The sequence below is a fragment of the Tetrao urogallus genome (assembly GCF_951394365.1).
Source record: "Tetrao urogallus genome assembly, chromosome: 6".
Classification (NCBI taxonomy): Eukaryota; Metazoa; Chordata; class Aves; order Galliformes; family Phasianidae; genus Tetrao; species Tetrao urogallus.
In genome coordinates this window covers 40,780,128-40,802,086 of record NC_136819.1, presented here as the reverse complement: position 1 = coordinate 40,802,086, position 21,959 = coordinate 40,780,128, and the positions used below count along the sequence as shown (strand labels likewise).

Here is a 21,959-nt window from a genome sequence, read left to right as displayed (position 1 = left end):
CATAGGCAGATAGCAAGAGACAGGGCGAGAGGAGGAAGGCAGGAACGGAGAGAGAGAGGGAGGGGGGGGGAGAGAGGGAGGAGGAAGGGAGTAAGGAACAGAAAGTTTGTATGTCCATAACCCTTTTTTAACAAAAGTGTTGTAGCACCTGGTAGCTAGCTTTACTGACACAGGAGTGGGAGGTCTGTTCAGTGCTTAAATAGCTGAGAAACAATGGGATAGCGCTGGAAAGTTAACAATTAACAATCTCAGCTTAAATTTGGTATCTGCAGGGAGCTGGAAGCACAGCTGCCTCTCTCTTCAGCAAAATCAGGAGATCTCCTAGTTAAGGGAAGAACTTCTGTTAACATCTTAGTTTTCTGAAAATTAAGCAACTTTGAGTTGAACGAGTATCATGCAGTTATGGTTTTAACCAGCTTGCTCATATTTAACCATCTCTGCTCATTTTGAAGAATGAGACGCAGAGAGGTTAATGAGGCTTTTAACAAGCTTTTTACTTTGCTTCTGTAAATGAGAGCACGGGGCAAAAAAGGGAGCTGAATTCATCCGGCAGAAGAGAAGCAGCAAGGAAGATGGGTCTGTTAAGTGTGGATTTGCTGATCACGCTTCAGATCTTGCCGGTTTTTTTCTCCAATTGCCTCTTCCTTGCGCTGTATGACTCTGTGATCCTCCTGAAGCACATGGTGCTGTTTCTGAGCCGCTCTAAGTCTGCGCGCGGTGAGTGGCGGAGGATGCTGACCTCGGAGGGGCTGCGCTGCGTCTGGAACAGCTTCCTCCTGGACGCCTACAAGCAGGTGGGTGCGGGTCGGCACCGGCACGGTGGGGTGGGCAGCTGCGCTGGGCATCCCTGTTGCCAGCAAAGAAGGGAATTACACCGTGCGCTGCACAGAGTTCCCTATTTGAAGTTAAGTTTGGTGGGAGAGGTAAAAGTGGAAGGGAGCAGTGCTTGTAGTTTGGAGCTGAGAGACTGGAGAGCTGTTGGCTCTTATTTGCCACTCATTCTGTACAGCCTCTGCCATATCACTTAGCCGTGCCTCAGTTTCCCTGCCAGTGCAAATAATAATGTTTATAAAGTACTTTGAGATCTGCACATAAGAGTAATTGTACAACGTTCTAAATGCTTTTAAGTTGTCAATCGTTTGCCATGTGAGATCCTCAGGCGTTATGCAAACAGTGCATCTTGAGATAGAGCTCTAGATAATCAAATGTTCTTTACCTAACATAGAATTGCTTTAATCAGTGTAAAAGATAAAACCGAATCTTTGTCATTACACCACTGTTTTCTCTTACGAATGTATTAATTTTTAGATTGGAAGAATTCAGGTAATAGTAAAACTGAGCATAGAGTGAAACAGTGAGCCTTTTTTCCTCCTGAAAGCAGTGAGGACGTGTCAGAGATTAAAAATGAACTTGACTGACTGAGGGATAGCTGCCTGGTGATTTAAGTTAATAATGCTAATAGCAGTTATGCAACATGTTTTTTTTTTCCCCTTTAAAGTGTTGTACAAACATTACCCATTGGTACTGCCCAGGTCTGATGCGGTGCTTATAACTCCCTTTTATATATTGAGAAAGTGGACACAAAAAGATGAAATTTCTTTAACAGGCCACCCAGTTAGTAAGTAGAAGAGCTGGATTCAGAGCCCTGTGGCTTCCAAAACAGTACTTAGTCTGTTAATGTGTTGTCTTATTTAAACCTTCTAATTTAACACACCTAGTGATGTCATGAGGTCATCGGGGTCCTATCCAAACAATTGCTCTGTATCTTTTGAAATAGTTATTTTTGTATCCTCTCACCCCCTAGACCCCTTTCACATCCTCTCAGTATTTACTCTTACCTAAAGAAGTGAAGAGCTGGTGGTGCTGGTGATTGCTGGCTTTTTGATACAAAATACAAGCTGCTTAGTCTGAAACCAAAGCCACAGAGATGTTAATTTTCAGTATAAGACAAATATAAATAACATTAGTCTTTGCCAAATGGGTCAACCTCTTATTGCCACACTAGGAATCAGCCAGCTGGCTATCCAAATAAAGTAATGCTGAATACTGAAGTTCATTATTCTCCCATCCCTTCTAATTTCTGGTTTTAGTCTTTTCACAAACATTAAGAAGCAGATTTTTCAGCAGCCTTGTTAAATGGGTTGGTGAACACTATTGTTACCATTTTAAAGATGAGGCAAGACAGGACAGTTAATGTATGACTTGGACAAGGCTCACAAGGATGTCAACAGTGCAACTCTGAAACAGCCAAATTTCCACTTCTCAAAATTTTGACCTGTATGTGACCCAAGTTCTGCAGAAGGTGTGGAGAGGTAGGGAGTCGCATAGTCGTGAAATATTTCCGGTCTTGTTTTGCTTAAAACCGTACTTTTCTTAAAGTAGTACTTTATATTTTCCTCAGTACTGTTAGCGTCAACGATGGAAGTTGTGGTTAGGGGGGCTTTGTGCTGTTTTTGGTGTTGGCAATGAAATGCGTACCTTGAACTTAGATATCTTCCTTATCGTCATTAAATGACATAGATTGCTCACGCCAATCAATATCTACAGTCCCTGGAATGAATTCAGCAGAAAAAATGTGTATAAATGTAACTAAATTTTCTCACCTCATTCCAAAAAATGTAAATAATGCATTCGTGACAGCTGTCCTTAAGACAAAACTAACTGACTGACAGATAATGGAAAGGGTCCTTTTTACTTCACAGAATTATGGGCCACAAGGCTAGAAAGTTATTGGAAAATGCTGATTGATACAGAGAGGTTGATAATTGTAGAGATCGAATTATAGAGGTGACAAATAAATGGAGCAATGTTAGCTGAAGGAGGAGAGTAATCTCTACTAAAAGTTGGTAGAGGTGAAAAAATAGGAAGTGTACAATGTTCTATGTGACATAAGAGTATAAAAAATTTGAGAAGTAGTGACATATATTGGATTGTCCTATGAAGCATCTTTTCCTTAAAATATATTTTTCTCAGTCCTGAAAAATACTTTCCAGTTTTCATATCTTAATCTTAGCCAAGGTAGGAAATGAAAATATTATGGAATCAAGATACTAAATTGTAAAGCTAAATGCAGTCTGTGTCATAACTTTTATTGCTTATTGCTTCAGTTTTCTAGCTGTAGCCAGGTATTAGCAAAGTACTTAAGCAGGTGCTTGAACTCATTCTGTTCCGGAATATTTATGAGATAATCACAGATTTTTGGCTAGATTAGCAGAACTGAAGATGGATGAAGTAGACCAAAGCTTAGCAGAAGCCTGGATCAGGGCAGTAACTATACTTGGTTGTACTGTGTTTTGTGTGACTTACACAGAATTCTTCCTGAGCACTTTTCACAGCATATTGCATAAAAGTACTTCATGGTCTATTTGTATTTGCTGGAAAATTTACTGAAAGCCATTTCAGAGAAAATTCAGTGGGTAAATATTGGGTTCTAGATTAACAGTGAATTTATTCTAAGAAAGGAGTTCTGACTTGAGCACACAGAACTGAGTGACTTTGTTTAGAAATTAGAGTACAAGAGATTTTTTTGTGAATAACTGGAGTATATTTGAAAACAAGACACTGATGCATTTTCTCCTGCAGAAAAACTTTAATATCTTACCCAAATTTGAACTTCCTTTTGTTCTGTTTTTTGTTGTTCCTAAGTATGGCTACACATGATTTTTCGGTTAAGACACTTATTTAAGAGGCAAGATTATTTAACAACAGCTGAAAATTTTAATATCCCCAGTGGACAAACAATGCACAGTTTGATGTTTTGAGTATAGAATGTTTTCTATATTTTCTTTTAATGACATTTTATTTATTTTTCCTACATTTTAGTGTCCAACCAGAATAAAAGTGACTGGTCTTATTTATCTTTGATTTCTCATGTGAATTTTATCAAAGATTAATGTATCTCTTTTTACTTCCTTAGCCCTGAAGTTCATTATCTGTCACACTCAGTGCTGGTATTGTCCACATCGGAACATCTTTGTAATTTAAGGAACCTTCTCCCACTACCCTTTCCCAAGAGGCAAGCATGTCTTACATTACAGTAAGGGAGTCATTAGGATCAAGTTAGTTGTCGTAAGAGATAAATAGAGCTAGTAGACAAATCATGTTAACTTTATTTAACTGGAAGGGTGCTACTTTTGTTTAGCTATTGTTTTTCAAATTTACTGCTGTGCTTTGTCATCTACAAAAAACAAGATGATTGACTCCTGAAGAGAAAATCTTGTATCCATCTTTGTATAGGTAGTTACACATTCATACATTTTTCTGTGTGTACAGATATATATGCACCTGTGTATCTGTCTCTATATCTGTACATAGGTGTGTGCACAAATGCAAAGCATGGATATAAATTTGCTCTTACAGAAGACAGTCCACTTCCATTTCTCCACATATGTATACACACACATGTATATACCTGCAGACACATATAGATATGGGTGCATGCACACCCTCTGCTAAGAGAGTAAAAACAAAAGTTTTGGGAGTGTGTTAGAATACTTTCTGCATGAATTGTATGGTTTCATCTATACAAATGCAGTGAAGCATCTGTTCCAGCCTATAGCACATACACTGTGTTACGTATCTTAGAAATTTTCAGAGGAAAACCTAGAGACGTTTTGAAAAGAATATTGTATTTACTTTAATATATTTTTTTTTCACCTAGTAAATTCTGTGCTTCACTTAATACTGGTATGAAACCCGTTTCTATGATTCTAAAGGTGAGAAATTGTTATCTAAGCTGTTTTTAAAATGAGTGCAGTAGTGCCCATGGTTAAGCCTTGCGCTGGGCTATTTTCCAGTACCTGATGCAAGCTTACTGTTTTAGCAATGCAGTTTCTGTTTCTGGTCCCCAACACAGATCTGTAAGGCTACCCTACAGGAAATCCTTTTTATTCTGCACCTTAGTGTGGGTTGTCAAGAGGAGGCCCTGGGTCAGGAATTTTTTTCTCAGTGGCATCTTCCTGATGCACTCAAATGATTGACAGGGTTGTATCTTTGTGTAGTTGTACAACTTTCCATTACCTTTAGAAAGAGCCATCAGTGAGTGCTGGCATTGCAGGCTCAACAGGGATGCGGGTTCTGGCAGAAGGTCCCAGCCTCAGAACACAGGCCCACCTCTGCTCCAGGCCCATCGAGACCTTCCTAACTACAGGAAGGCACAGTTAAATTACTTTTCACTACTTCTGCCTGCCTAACAGGCACATTTATTGTTTAAAAAAAGCCAAAAAAATGTATGCAAAAGAGGGCAGAATGAAGAAGGGTCAACTTTTGAGACGTTAAGTGCATTCTGTGAACGTTATCGCAAAGAAGGATGTGACGGTAACAGAAAGACTTGTATTTTACTTGCTCTTTTGCTGTCCAGTATCTCTCTGCTTTTTGGTGATCTTTTTTGATTGGAAGAAATACATAATTTATATACTTTTTTTAAGGTAAGGAAGTGTCATTCTCTGCAGTTGGCAGTCATAAAGCCGCATTGTGAAATAAATGCTTTCCTGAAGGGTGAGTGTTGTGTAGTTTCAGGGTTTAGGGCTAGACATTGTGTGGTCTTAAAAGCTTTTACTGTCTTTATGATCTTCAGAGTTAACAGAATTGTTTTCATTGACATTTTCAAATAAAGACAATCATGAAAGAAACAAAAAACAAAACAAATCCACAATTAAAACCTTTCCTGCAGTGTTTGGAACATAAATTCTACAGGATTTGGGCTTGTCATTGTCCTTATTATTAAAACATTGTCATTTTTATTAATATTTAATCGTGTTTATTATAAGAGTGTTTAGGGACCAACCTAGATCAGGGAGTCCTTGTGCTAGACGATGTCCTAAACAAGAGCAGCAGGGAGTTTGTACCAAGGAGCTTGCAATTTAAACATTCAAGGCAGACAAAGGATAGGATAAGAAACATGGTGACTCTTGCTCTGCATGCAAGTCCTACCCTCTTTACTTTGAGGGTCTAACAATTTCCTAAATCTGTACAGTTTCCTGCTTTTACCCTTATGTAGGAAAAATCCTTGCATGAACTGATTGAAAAGACTGCTTATGTTTTTGTGAAACTTTCTGGAAGCACCAGTTTGACCTGAAGATATATATGACAATTAGCTATTGTGCATCATTAGAAAAAATTACACTTGGTCCTTCCACCTAAGCTCTGCCTCTCCAGCAAAATCACTATGTGAGTTCACACAGTGCTAAAGCTGAGGAATGAATAATCATTCAAAGTAATGTCAAATGTCTCCTGTGTGTCTGCTACCCAGACAGTGCTGGTTAACCAGCCTGTCAGTGCAGGCCTCTGGTATCTTTAGGTAAGAGTCAGTAAGGTTGCCCCAGAGGACACAACGTCATGGGCCATGCTCCCATCTTTAGGAGATCATAAACTATAGGGAAGATTGTCTCTCTGATCAGCGGAAATAGAATTTTCTTTATGAGAATGTAAGGCAAAAGCTCCTTTGTACTTTCTTTTTGCCATGCATACTTATTTCTGGGGCTGGCAGTTTTTAAATAAAGAGGACATTGTTTGACTAGTTATTTTTATCCGGACTGTGACCTTTTAATTTGTCTCCCACTTTCCTCCCTCAGCTTCACACACCTGATCCTAAATAAAGACTCTGGACTCTGGAGTAACGCTAGAAAATTACAATCTCTGCTCCTCAGTTCAGGTACTCAAGTATCTTAAAGCAAACTGCCACCTCCCCCTGATAAATGAAGAGTTCCCATTCCTGTACACTACTCCAAACAAGAACTTCCAGTAAATTTTAGCCACTGCAAAACTCTGAGACATGTAAGAAGAAAAAACTAAAATAATAATATATATACTTCTGCAGCCAGAGTCTGATTATTATTTGGATGAAGTGCTGAGAAATATCAGGCTATTTGGAGGCTTTGCTTAGCTGAATGGAATCAAATCAAAGGAAAGCATGGAATATGAAAAAGAGCAAAAAACTCCAGGGATTCAGTTCATAACCAACTGCTGGACTCCAGTCCCAAGCACAGCACGTCTGTATTTAAATGGCTAATATCACAGACTGCTAATTGTCTGGCAACACCTATTTTCTTTAGGGGTTTGACACAGCCTAATGGGTCTGCCAAACTGTTTAAAATCTCTCATGCGGGGAACGAAAGCCATATTTCAGTGCGCAGAATCTCAAGAGTTATGCTAAAGCTGATAAAAGCAAAACAACAAAACAGAAAAGGTAAATGAAGAGGTCATATTCTGTCCATAGGCCTTTTTTTATTCTCATGGAGCATGAACAACAAAGCTAGCAGTATGTACTATTTTTAGCCTGTAGTTTATGAACAGAGTTTTCTTTCTTGCACCTAAGTCTCCTTCATTTTTCTGTCTGTGTGTTAAACATCAGCAGCCTTGCTCCCTTTTACTCTCTCTGCACTCAGAGGTGGAGATGCAGTACCAGGGCTCTCAAGTAAACACAAAATTCACCCTAACTATGCGAGTCAGTTCTTTTGGGCCAGGCTGGCGTGCACGTGTGCTGGGCTCACCATGTGTGTTTTGCAGGGACAGGTGGCCTGGTTTCCACCTCTGTCTGCTGTCCAAAATGCTCCAGCTCAGTGCTCGAATTGTCACACACATAAATACGTGATTATAGCTGGATTGCGTGTGAGGGATATTCTGCTAGTTTGTTTCTCAGAATATATATTTTGCCTGCCTTTGTGTAAGATTTCAAAAGCAGTTTGGCTGAATACATGGCTTTTTTGTTTATTTTGCCATTGTGTTGATTTTCTTTTCCAAGAGCTATTTTTTCTTTCAATAAATAACAACAAAGAAGACAACCAAGCCCACAATGCAGATGATCAGCAAGGATGATATTGTCATCCTGTGTCAATCGGTTCCCGAGCCCGGTGAAATAAAGAGTTCCTTTGGGAACGTCAGCACTTCATCAAGACCAATTAGTGGAGATACCGCTGCTTGTGTTTGAGCATTAACGACTGGGCAGGGCTGTTTTTTGGAGTGCCTGACACTGGCATGGAACAAGGCACCGACCTAATTACTCTTCTACAAGAGCAGAAAATGCCTTGTGAATGTCCTCTTGGCAAGGATGTCTCATTAAGAGGAAAAAATAAACAACACAAGCACTCCTAGAAACAAAAATTAACACGATAGGTAACCTACGGCCATGAGACTCACTTCGTGGCTGTGGGAAATGAAGAGAAACTGTTGTAAGGTGGCAGATGATATATTTCTACCTAATTTCCTAAATCTACCTATTTTTTGACAGTAAGAAATATGGTAGGTGGGACACAAGCATGCATTGTTGGAGAAGAGTGAAATGCATTACAGTTATTGGAATCACTGTTAAATAGTAGTTGAAGGGCATTTATATGTTGGTGCTCAATTGGAGTTGTTTTGTTAGTCTGTTCTTTCACGGTTTGCAGACTTCCCTAGGAAAAGAACCATTTGGTAGGCCTGAGCAAAGAGTTGGTAATGAGGAACTTACAATATTTAGCCTCTTTTTCTGCACAAATATGATTTAAGGAAAAGACTGTGGTTTCTCAGTTAAAGATTTTAGTATTGGTTAGAGTATTTTTGGTCTTAATAGCGTTGTCAAAATAGAATCTGAAGAGTCAGAGAAACAGTTTGCTCAAAAGTTTGTCTCCTGAGCAACTCTGTTTGCTGCTCAGTTGTACTTGCTTCTGTCCTTTTTACCTTTATTTTCTTCTCCTTTGAAAAGTGCTGGCATATAACAGGAATTGAAAGTGTGTTGTTCAATTGTGATTTATGAGACAAATCACATGTAATTACTTCTTTTCCTTGACTGATTGAGCACATGCTCTTTAATACTGAGGTCCATTATTCATCCAGTGAGTGGGTGCACCAGCACACACAACAGCACTTGTCATACTTCGCTCAAAAGATGGATTTTGGGCAACTCAGCCTTGAAAAATCAATTGCTTTGTAGTGTATGAATGGTTAAGCTTTCTAGGTAAGGGGAATCTAGAGTTCGTGCAGATGTTATTTTTTGGAAATTGTCAGCTTAAACTGTGGAACTGTCTATTTGGCTTGTGGATGAATGCAACCCTTAGAATGACAGGATCATTTACAGATGATCTTGACCTTTGTATTTTTTGCTTATATCTGATCTTTACCATATAGACTTCTGCTTTACCTATCTTATTGCATATAATGGTAGAGAGAAATGAAATGTTCAACAGCTCTGCAGAAGAGTAATTACTACCTGTAATGAAGTAAGTATAGCACCTCTTAGATGCTGCGAGTTGAGTCTCTTGTAACACAGAGAAACACTAAAGCCTGAGTGTCTGAACCTGCCTCTCCAGAGAGATGATTTATTCTATCGAGAAGAATTGAAATACAGCCTTTTTCCTTCCTTGAGTTCAATGGAGAGCCCACTCACACAACAGATCTTAAAATCATTTATTTCAAAATTTGTTCGTTTCCAAGCCTATTTTCTTTAACTTACCATGGCTCTAGCAGACAGTGCATGATGCACAGGGGAGATGGAGGGCTGTGCTTTCCTGAGGCAGCACTTACTACCCTTGGCTGAAGTGCAGCTGCACATTTATTTCCAGAGGTGTCATCACTGCATGCTTGGCCTGAAGAAATTTAAGGGTCTTGTGTACTTTTATTTCCATTGTTCTCTCTCTAGCTGAACTTTGAGCACATGGCATCACATTTGCATCTCCATTTGCTCCACAGAAAATAGTGGAAATGATATTTATATTCTGCACCAGCATACTGTGGGACTTTCTCAGGTAATTGTAAATTCTGGTGTCATTAAAAGGAGAGTCTTACAAAATCTGCTTTGGTTAGACTCTGATTCAGTTGCTATTCTGATGAAATAATGTGGAGTCATGAATAACTGCAGATTTGCCCAGTTTAGTCAGGATTCTTGGGAGAAATGCAGGATCCAGTATCTACAAGGTACTTGCCTCTATATCTTTGTGGAGCAGCAAATACATTTGTTAAGTATTCACCTGTTAACTCAGCTTCTTACTATATCTGACTCATCAGAATACCCTACAATGTAATATAGATTAAAAATGTACTGTAATTCAGTAATTGAATCACATTTTATACAGTTCTCATTCAGAGTTAACTTCTACTGAATTCATGTGGAGCGTGGCTTCAAAAGGAAGTGAATGAAGAATTAAGAACTTCAGAATTTGGCCTGTATGTATCCTTTGAAGCAACACTTTTAAACATAATCAACAGGAGGAAAAGACAATAACAGAGAAATAATAAAGGGTAATTGCGTAGTTATACTAGAGCTTGATGTTAAAGGCAGATGCATAAGAATTGCTGTGGCAGAACTCATTAAAGCTAATTGTCTTCTGTAGATTATGTGAAAGATTATGTGATTCCACGGTAGTTATCAGCTAGGGATCTTGGAGCCCTCTGCAGGCACTACCTTATTCCAGCTGAGAGATAATGTTCTGCCTTTGTAGGAAGGGAATTTCAGACAAATGCTGCTGGATTTCACAATTGCCTGTTGGATCCGAATTACTTCTGGGATTAGATCTGATAACAGTGAACTTTTACTTCATCTAACTTGAGCTGTCATCAAAACTTTCCCCTTTTCTTGCTGTTTTCTTTCAATCTTCTAGAGAAGCACTGCAATAGAAGGGAATTAATCACTTGATTACTAATTGAGTGATTTGAAGAGCGCTGTTATTAGTGATCCACTGTCAAAACAGAATAATGTGTTCAGTGTGTGTCTGCAGAGATGTCTCTTCTGTTTGCTACTCTGAGTATTTTCATTTTTGGACTGCAGGATGGAAGAGAACACATATATAAAATCTTCCAATTTATCAAAGTTGGGGGGCACAACATATGCTATGAAGATCAGGAATTTAATGCAGAATGATTCTGAAGAATCAGAAATATGGGATGCTGATCAATGGAGATAAGTGCAAAGCACTAAATTCAGGCTGGGCTGTGAAGTACACATGTCTATGATGAGGAAAATCTAGAAAGCTGAAAAATGAAACCTACGCACTACAACAACTCATTAGCTAACTCTTAGTCAATAGTTTACTGTTTTTCCAAAACAGTTATGATGGAAAAAGCAAATATCTGAAATGTATAAACAGGTTTAACTTGTGGAACTAATGAAGTAATTGTCACAGAAGAAAGTTGGAAGAAATAGAAGGTAGTCTACTACCTTCTAGGCAACTTAGAGTCTGCAAACATAAAAGAGTTGACAGGGCTATGTTTATGGTAGACAGGACAAAACAGCTCCAGGAACCAATTTTCTAACAATAATGCAGTGGTATACATGTTAAGAATGACACATTTTCCTGTACTGTGAGTAGGGGTGGACTAGATGAACTTTTTGATGCTGATGCTTCTAAAGACTTGAAAAATCCTGAATCCCCATGCTAGTGCCCATGTGGGCAACTGCAGTACTATTTGAATAGGCAATTATTGATTTGAATACAATAATCATAAAGGATACTGGATAAGAAATCATGCTAACTTTCTATAATATTCTTTGTTCTGTTGTCAGGTCAAACTTGGAGGAGAAGCTCCAAACTCCAGTGTAATCCACATAGCCAAACGCAATGATGGTAGCGGTAGCAGCTGGAAGAGTGTTGGTGGTAATTGTGGGGCCAAGTGCCATCTTCTGGATTTTGCCAACTCTGAGCGGCCACTGGTTGTTAATTTCGGCTCAGCTACTTGACCACCGTTCACAAGCCAGCTGTCTGCCTTCAGCAAGCTGGTGGAAGAGTTCTCTGGTGTGGCTGACTTTCTGTTGGTCTACATCGATGAGGCTCATCCGTCAGATGGCTGGGCTGCTCCTGGTATCTCCCCCTCTTCCTTTGAAGTTAAGAAGCACAGAAATCAGGAAGATCGATGTGCAGCTGCTTACCAACTCCTGGAACGCTTCTCCTTGCCACCTCAGTGCCAAGTAGTGGCTGACTGCATGGACAACAATGCCAATGTGGCCTATGGGGTTTCATTTGAGCGAGTATGCATTGTGCAGAGACAAAAAATTGCCTACCTGGGAGGTAAAGGCCCCTTTTTCTACAATCTTCAGGAGGTTCGTCTTTGGTTGGAGCAAAACTTCAGCAAAAGATGAAATCCATTCTCTTCAGAAAATATGTCAACAGATGTGTCCCGTTAAGGTGATGTAAAAGGGAATTAAGGAAAATATATGCTGGCTTGAATAAGGCCTTTCAGATCATTGCAGGAGAACACAATTGATAACAAAGTTGAACTAGGAAAAGAAAGTGATGAACCAACTCACATAACCATTATTGTAAGAAAAGAATCCCACTCCTGCACTCCCTATGGGACACAAAAGGTGAAGAGGCTCTAGAGGAAACATGCTGCGGGTGTGCAGGAAGAGAGATGAGATAAGATTTGTCTCCTGGAGGAACCCATCTTGCGAAGCGTCGATGGTGGGGTGAGCTGGAAGCCTTGCTGCCTGGAAGACAGTCCGTGGAAGGGAAATGCTGTGCATTTCATCAATAGCATTTCTTCATTTTCCTGTGGCCAACGCAAGCAATTTTGAAGGAACCAGGGTCTTGCAATGACTTTGCGTAGAAATGCAGTCGAGTGTGGCATTCCTCTCATGGTAAAGATTTTCTTGTTTAGAGACTAAGCGAACCATCGTGCAAAGCATTGTGCATGCACATGATCAAGATGAAACATTGTATGCTGGTATTTGTACTCTCTATGGACATCTCTGCACAGCATATTAGTGATGCAATTCTATCTATATGTTTGCATCCAATAGGTAGGTCTATGCCTGCTGAGAGAGATATTTAAATCTTTGAAGTTGTACCAAAAAGAAAAAGGTGATCAATTAAACCCATTATGATCCACATTGAAAACTAAAAACTTGGACTATTTGTAACAACACAAGAAGAGCCATATAGTATTGGTATCACGAGGTAAAATTCAGTTGATGCCATCTCCTGGTTCTCAGAGCTGGCAGCAGCGTGCATTTGTCAATATTCTCTCATTCTCTCTCTTTCTATTCCCCCTCGAACTCTTTCTGTCTAGAATTAAATTTAAAGGTTGCTTCATTTTTAGATTTTTTAAAAATAACTTATTTCTCTCTCTCTTTTTTTTTGTTGTTGTTTTAATTTTAGTTTTATTTTTATTTGACTTAATGACCACACAGATGCATTTTGGGGATGGGGGATCTTTTATACAACATACTTTACCTCACTGAAATGAAAAACTATCTGTCCCTTAACATGTTAAATGTAGCCAAACTGATTTTTGCTGTATTAGATACTTGCAATTAGTTTATAACTAGATTAGTTTAGCTGAAAGTTAAGTAGTTTGCACCTCAAAATTAATGAACTGCTCATGGATGAGACAGTAGTCTGTGTTTGTTTCACCAGTGCTCTCAAGAGTCTTCTCAGAAAAACAGGGAGGACAAACAGTATGAATAAACGTGAAAGTGTGAAAAATGGCAGAATTTTCATAGGAATGGGTTTGAGGAATATTTCAATTATGTTTTAAGAGACGATGTCAATTTAGAGTACACATTAAATTTACATATACTAAAAACTAAAATGTTTTCATTGAGCCTGATAAAAGGACATGTTTACAATGAGCTGTTAGAGCTTAGACATGAAAGCTCATAAGAGGAGATGGACTATCAAGTATTTTCTCAGCTTTGACAGAAACATGTAACAGGTAAACAGGGTAAAAATCAAATTAGTTCCTGTAATTTCTCAAACTGCCAACTATGAGGAAGATGATGTATTAGTACTAACATATGAAAGAACAAAAAATGCATAAATATTTTTATTTTTAGAACATCTCTTTAATGTTGTATATTTCTTTTTGCTTGGTTTTCGGTCAAGTTAGCCAATTAAGAAGGCCTTTGGAAATGTATTTTCAAGTACAGGTCTAAAATATTGACAGTAACATGAGTGATTTCTACCATTTTCTGGTTCAAACTTCCCTTTCTTATGTTTTCTTCTGGAGACCATTGAAAATAAACATGTTTATACAACATGGCAAAGTGCATCAGAAGAAGGGTATACAGAATGCTCTTCAGGCCTTTTGGTGAGCCTAGTTTCTCAGAAAGAGTATGTGTGTGTTTATGTATACATGTATGTATGCACATAAATATGCATTGTATGTTTGTATGTATGCATATGTATGTATACAAGTGGTATAAGCAGTGTCTAAGGCCAGTAATAATACTAATCATTCTGTCCTTCCATTAATTAATGTTACTGTAACTTATTGCTCAGAGTGAAAGATCGTTATTCGTCCTCACGCCTAAATGTGGGTATATCACTGAACTTTTAAAACCTAGTATTATATAAGTAGTGACATAGTCAAACTCCTTGATTTATTTAACCTAGTGTCCCACCTCTGACTTCAGGTGAAGGTGCAATAATTTCTTCTGGAATTTTTGTTATTTTCAGGTGTTATTGGTTTTGTCATATCTAATGTGATCACTGATGTCTCCTTATCTCTATGAGAGGCTAATCCAAAATTATGAGACCTAGCTATTTCTCAAAGTACTTATTCTAAAATCAAACCTCATTTTAAGATTTGAATTGGCTGCTCAGATGTCATTCTTATCTCCTGCTCTTGTATGTTAGAAAGGTATAAAAAACAATGATCCCAAGTTTTCTTTTATATGTCAGTGCTTACATTCTATACATAGAAATTTACCTATTGGTTTACATTTGGCTTATTTTTTCGTAAGCCAAACAATAAGTCACACTCTTGTATAGGTTCATATTCTTTGCTTTTTCTTTAATCTTCTGTTTTTGCTACGCTGTTCTTTTACTCAGGTGAGTAGAGCTGCGGATAGTAGTCCAAGTGAAAGCATGCATTGGTGTACCCAGCACAGTATCTTTTTCTTATTATATTCTTAGTTATCTGAAACTCCATAAATCTCCATATCCTTTGTAAAGCTCAAAGTAGCAAGTCTTTACTTTCTGTCTTCTCTTCCTCATCATATAGATGAAATCTCAACTGTTTATCTGGGAAATGGTTAGCACAGCTGTTAAAACATACCTTTAGCTTGGAGAAGGGAGTCTGACTTAGTTATTCAATTAGTTAATACCTCTTTGTGTACCTAAAGTTCCAGTTAATTTTCAAGTCCATTTTCTTTTTCCTTTCGGATTTCTGTTATTTTGCCTTAGTGCAGTATCTTGCTATTCATAGATGTCTGTTGATCACACAGTATAAAAGAATTATAAAATTGGCTGCTCCAAATGGGAAATCCACAAGGATTTTCCACAAGAAAAAATACACAATAACTTAATTTCTTTCTTGGCAACATGAATGCTTTACTCAGCCCAAAACTTAAAGATGGTTCAGCCTCAATGAATATCAAGACAGAAATAGGTTTTGTAAATGCTTAAATTTCCCCAGAAATTTTGCAGTCAGTAAGCAAGGGAAATATTTCAAAAAGAAATAGGCTTAGGGTAAAAAATATGTTCTGTAAGTATGATAGACACACAAGGTCTTCAACTTTTTCTTGACAAGACTGAAATATCATACAGGAAAGGTTTGAAATTAAGTTTTATACATTTTCTATAGTTGATGAAAGAAGAGGAGGCATATCAGATACATGAAATTGTCAGGTTACTGTGGGCTATTTTGTATCCAGGCAGAAAGTTTGCTACCCTGTTAGCATCCTGTTTCATCATTAGTCTAGTCTACTGTGAGGTTGGATTTACTTTTACTCTCACTGTTTGAGAGCGCTAAACCACAGTACCCAAGGTGCTTCAGTGCGACATACTTATTGAGCAATCGCTTGCCAAATAGGTGCCTGAAAGTATTCTGGAAGACAAGTGTTTGTAATAGAGGCTCTAATAATGTACCTCAATATTAGTATGGGAATCTTCCAGTACTTTTTCTTTTTAAGCAAGGTAAATAGCCATTCTGGATTATCATTCTACGTTGTTCTGTGCTTAGCATCATTACTTAGCACTGTATAAAATGAATGTAAAACATTTTGTACAGAAAACCGTAGCATTTTGCTGTTGCTTGTGTAGACAATGACATAAATTTAAGGCAGCAGGAAAAGCATGCCCTGTCCTTTAAAAAGAAGGAATGATATTCCAAAACATGTTGTTAGACAACTGTCTGAACACTTAGAAAATGCTACCATTTGTATGAAGGTGATCTTGGTGGAAAAATCCTTAAAGCTTCTCAGAAAGGTATCAGGTGTGCGGGGATGGAGGTTATGTTTCTGTAGGTGTGAAAGTGGCTTTTCTGTGATGTGGAGTATAGGTTTAATGGTTCAGACTTTCATTCAGTACTATAACCAAAGCAATAAGAGGTATCAGGTAGGGAATACTGGCCAGTTTTGTTCAATTCTACACCATGTCAGTGCTGGATCCATGTTCAGTTACCTATGGACCCAGTGCAGAGATTTCAAAGAAGAGAGACTGGGGTGAAACCTGAATGCTTGTGTGTTTATGAAGAGCACTAACAAAAGAGTAATTGACTCAGTTGGTGTTCAGATGCTTTTACACTGGCACTCCTCTGTGCACCTTAGTGTCTCTGTGTTTGAAAGGAGGGGAATCTCTTTAGGGCCATTAACAACATTTCTGGGGTGTAGATGCCTGTGTGTACTGATTATGTGTGTCATTTTTTAAATGTTAAAAATACACTTTATAGGAGAACCAGCAAAATTTTGTTACAGTATGGTGCTCCATGAAATATGTTTTCTTGATTTCTTTCATTGTTTTTTTCTCATATTATAATAAACTATAAACAAAAATGTATCTCTTCTATGTCTTTTTATTCTAGTGTTTGTTATTAATGTGCAGTGGAATTAATATTTGACCAGGGAAACTTAAATAAAATATTTAATAACATTGTTCATCACCCTGATTTGATTGTAAGCAATATGAGCAAATCCCTACATAAATGCTGAGACTTATGCTTTCCTTATTTAAGACAGAAATTGGGATACTCGAACAGCAATTGAGTCTGCATGGAATTACACTATTTTAAAAAATTGTGTGTTCTTGAAAAAAGCATAAAAATGCTCATATAGCACACAAAACTCAGTCAAATTTCTCGTGAATGCAATTGTTACACATGCAGCTTCCACTTCAGTGAACATAGAAAAAAAATAATGAACTGCAAACTTATGTGAAAAATAAAATCATAGAATCATAGAATCACTCAGGTTGGAAAAGACCTTAAAGACCATCGAGTCCAACCATGACCTGACCATACTACCCTAACAACCTTCTGCTAAATCACATCCCTGAGCACCACATCCAAACGGTTTTTAAACCCATCCACAGATGGTGACTCAACCACCTCCCTGGGGAGCCTATTCCAGTGCTTAACAACCCTTTCTGTAAAGAAGCGTTTCCTGATATCCAACCTAAACTTTCTCTGGTGCAACTTGAGGTCATTTCCCCTCGTCCTGTCACCAGTGAGAAGAGACCAGCCCCGCTCTCAGTGTAAGCACCTTATAGATATAGGAAGAGAGCAGTGAGGTCTCCCTCAGCCTCCTTTCCCCAGACTGAACAGCCCCAGTTCTTTCAGCCTCTCCTCATAGTGCACATTCTCCAAGCCCTTCACAAGCCTTGTTTCCCTTCTTTGGATGTGCTCCAGCACCTCAATGTCCTTTCTGTACTGAGGTGCCTAAAATCACTGTCACAGGTAAGAAAAATGTAAATAGAAGATAGTCCTCAACTTCTGAAGTGAATTCACTTTGTGATTTAAGCTATATTTTAGAATTTTTCTCCTCTTTGTCACCTTTGTAATGGTAAGTGTTAAAGGACCTTATATCTGAAAATAACTTGTGAATATAAGGAATTAATATAAAAAGAAATCACCAACAGGAATGATATGGAAAATGTTACATCTTTGTGTCATGATCAGAAAAATTCACTATGGTATGCTGGATGTGCCATTGAAAACAAAACAAAAAATCTCTTTGCATTATCCAATTCAGGTTACAAAAATAATTCTCAAAAGTACTGAAAGAAGACTTAAGCTATGTGAACATTCCTATAATCTGGCTGACATGTTATGACCTTTGTATCAATTGTCCTTTATATCAATTTTTTCTCTTCTGGAAATACCTTATGTGAATGAGGGTCCTGGTCAAAACCTTAAGACCTCACTACGTCACCAGACTAGGAAAGAAACAACCATTCTAGGTCATATAAATCAAATATGAATACTTTAAGGATTGAAGTTCCTGGTAAGATGTTGCCTACTGTGTTAAATAAGAGAACAGGTAGCAAGGAGAGAGAAAAAAAAAACACAAAAACCCTCTCTTTTTGAATCAGAATTTCCCAGATTTTCATATATATAATATTTGCACTGACTGTTGTGATTTGGCAATTGATTAGGTATGCAGGAAATAGGAGGGGAAGTTTTCTCCATTATCTTCTTTAAAAGTTAGTCAGCCTTTGATGTCCTTTAGACCAGTTCTTTTCCCCTTATATCCCTCCTGTGCCTATTTCCTATCTTTTGCTCTTCTCAGTCTGTAATACCCTTGGTGATGATTTTCCTATCACAGTCTTTGGATTTGTGGAACTTATTTAAGGCTACGGATTACCCAAGAGCTTCATTTCAAGTGTGAATACTTTTAAAGTATTAAGAAGTTCACGTTAGCTACGCAGCACTTTGTTTCTGTTTACCCTGGTATCCTCAGTGTACTGCTGATCATCTGCACATAGGTTTGCTCTCACAGATAGTTTTCCATGTGCCGGCCTAAAAAGCTAAGCACTGGGTTTCTGGGCAGACAGTAACAGCATGAACAAGTAGTTCACTTCCTGCAAACTAAAAGGCAGGAAACATTCAGATTTTAATCTCAACTCTGGCTACCAGAGTTCATCACCCCCCATGTCTGTCAGCAGTCACTAAAAACTCATAAAGCTGACGCTCCAGTCTTGCACAGGGTGAAGGTCTGAGTGCCAGGAGTGCCATACACTAGACCTGGCCAGATGCCTTCTGAAGAAAGTCATTCGGAGGTTTACTCACAGACTCACAGGAAATTAGATCAATCCCTCCAAACCAGAAATTGGTGGACTGTGCTTGTAAATGAAAAGCACTTGCTTGATGAGAAGAGAAAGCCTCTTGCTCTCAGTATGGAAGAAACAGTAAATTCTTACCAGACGCAGATGTTCTCTCCAGTGATCCTTGAAGATCTTTACAGATGGGCTGAATGGCACTGTGTGGGGCTCAGTGTTTCATAGCACTAAAGCTGTCCTCAGAATTTCACCTAAATACCAAACACATCTGATGGAAAATAGCACCACGTTGCCATGAGTGCTTCCAGAACATCTGAAAGTACTTGAAAAGTCAGAAGTACATTTCTGTCATAGAAAGCAGATGGGCTGGATGTAAACTTCTTAACTGTTCTTTCAGGATATTTCTCTTGCCTGTCATCAACATCTGTATACCTTCTTATAATGTTACTTCTCTGTTGTACAATGTCATGGCAAACTGTTCAGCATAATACCTAGTTCCCCTTGGGAACAGATTACAATGACCCCTTAATTCATTCTGCATGACACTGGTGCTGAGCAGATTGGAAGTTCAGGTCATCCTGGTTATTACTGTGACAAGTATTTTTGTGACAGTAGTTCACCTATTTCAGTTGTGGAAGTATCGCAGTAGGTGAGACTGGAAGACATCAGATTTTTTCTGTTTCAGGGGGTCTAACTCTTGTAAGAGCTTTCCCTTATGTGTTTAGGTGGCTATCTAGAGACCTCACTGGCTTTCCAGTATTTCAGAGGAGATTATTGATAGGAGGGAGGCTGACCTATTACGTGCTGATACTGATAGGACAAGGGGAATAATTTTAAAGTGAAAGAGGAGAGAGCAAATTAGATGTTAGGAGGAGATTCTTTACTCACAGGGTGGTAAGGCACTGGCACAGGCTGCTCAGAGGGTATGTGGATGTCCCATCCCCAGAAGGATTCAACGCCAGGACAGATGATGGGGCCCTGGGCAGGCTGACCTGGGGGCAGCCTTTCCCATGGCAGGGGGTGGGAATTGGGTGGGCTTTAATGTGCCTTCCAACTCAAGCATTTCTCTAATTCTACGATTTTATATTTCTAACAATCTTCATGAGGCCTAAATTTCCATTTACTTGCGCCTTTTATGGGACCTTGAGTATCTGAAATGAAATTTTACAGGGCACAAATAATTTTCTTCAGGTTTCAGAAACTCTGTAACTGTGGCAAAGCCTTGTGGTTTATGACAGTTATTCAGACTTGTTTCTGTGAGTAATAAACGAAAGAAGACAAACAGTCATTGTAAATTCAGTATCATAGCCCATGCCAATATGAGGCAAAAGGCAGATTTTAAGGGCAAAGTCAGACCTTCACGATACCATAAAGCCTCCCTTACTATCTTTCCCCTTGTTCTCAAAGTAGATCACCATTCCTTGAGAAGAGGCATTCTTCAGTGGCCCACTGAAGCTGTGAGATCTTTTTCCTTTAAAGGACAGAATTTTGCTAGAACTGACCAGAGCAATAACAGAAAAACAAGTAGACCATGAGAACTAGGTATGTTTCCATTCCCAAACTGGCTGCGGAGGAGGAAGATTTTCCTGCTGTATTTTTGCTGTTTTAATCAAATTCATGTTTTCTCCTGCTACAGAAGCAAATGGACTGCTTCAGTGATTTAAACATTCACTGTGCCAGAGCACAGAGCCTGGGCCAATTAAATCATTTTACCTTTTCTTTTTTTCCTTTTTGTTTTTTTTCCCTTTGTTTGAGGCCAGGTAAATAGATACCATAAGTCACATCTGAGATCACTGCAACCTAGATCATTACCCACAATACCATCTGCCAAGCTTCCTTCTATTAAAACATCATTAGATTGCCTCTGATACTCATTCGTGGACAGCAGATAAAGCAGGCCACTTAACAGATAAGCAGGAACGCAAAGAACTATTTTTTAATTGTCTATTACCATACATTGTCTTTTATGATATATTTAATCACTGGTAAGATTTTAATTAAGTTTAACTCTGACCTGTTTGTTTTGTTGATTGAAAAAAAATTAGACTACATCACTTGATAGGCTTTGAGTTTTCTATAGACTTCTTTTTACATAGACCTACAATAAAGAATACAGTTTTAAAATGCATAATGTTATATTAAATGCATATTATATTATATACATGGATGGGGGCCTTGGGCAGCCTGATGTGGTGAGTGGCAACCCTGCTCATGGTGCAGGGGCTGGAGCTCAATGATCTTTAAGATCCCTTCCAACCTCAGCCATTCTATGATTAACATGTAGCGCATATATATATTCACTGATATCTAGAGAACAAGAGCTATTAGTAAAGTTGTTGGAGTTCAGAAACACATTAAAAAGCAGCAATGGTATTTATATTGATAAAAGAACACACCATCTGAAGGTTTTTGCATGCATTTTTTGGGATAACTGACTTGGACATAGTGGGCAACTAATTCAATGATATATTTTTTTAAATGTGTGCATATGTTTAAAGTGCATAATTTTCAGTTTTAACAGAATGAAAGAGAACAGTTTTGTTCAAAATTTAAAGTTCTCTTTTTCAGCCTCTTTTTAGTTGTAATATCTTAGTTTGTTGAAAATGCTATGGAGTGGCCTGAGGATAACTGCTGGAAATTCAATCACAGTTCATACAAAATCATGCTATTCAGCCTCCTTTCTCTGTCCTGGCAGCCTGAGCCAGAGATGTTCATGAGTCACCACAGAATGCAACAATCCATGGCTCCTTCAGGGCATTATGTAAATCTACAAATAAGTCCATCATGTGATTAACATTTCTTAAGGATTTATGAGCTTAAAAATTAAATGTGGCTAACCTAAATACAACTGATATAATAGAAATTCACAGTTCATTCTTTCCATTATTCATCACTCCCTTTTGAAATGTAATCTGTAATTTTTTTTTTTTTTCTGAAACATTCCAGGCACGAACTCATTCCAAAATTGTTTTTTTTTTTTTTTTAATTTCTTTTATTTTTTGGTGCAAAATGTCAAGACATTTTGTATAAGCCTTTCAAAATGAGATAAAGAACAGA

The 21,959-nt window shown here is 38.2% G+C and overlaps 1 protein-coding gene across 1 annotated transcript; it reads left to right on the top strand.

Moving 5' to 3' along the window:
- Window positions 1-572: 572 nt before the first annotated feature.
- On the top strand, window positions 573-12,046 carry DIO2 (iodothyronine deiodinase 2; the record flags this gene model as incomplete). Its single annotated transcript, XM_079536693.1, has 2 exons — window positions 573-794; window positions 11,474-12,046. 2 exons carry the CDS (start codon window positions 573-575, stop codon window positions 12,044-12,046), a joined length of 795 nt encoding a protein of 264 aa, XP_079392819.1.
- Window positions 12,047-21,959: the final 9,913 nt, after the last annotated feature.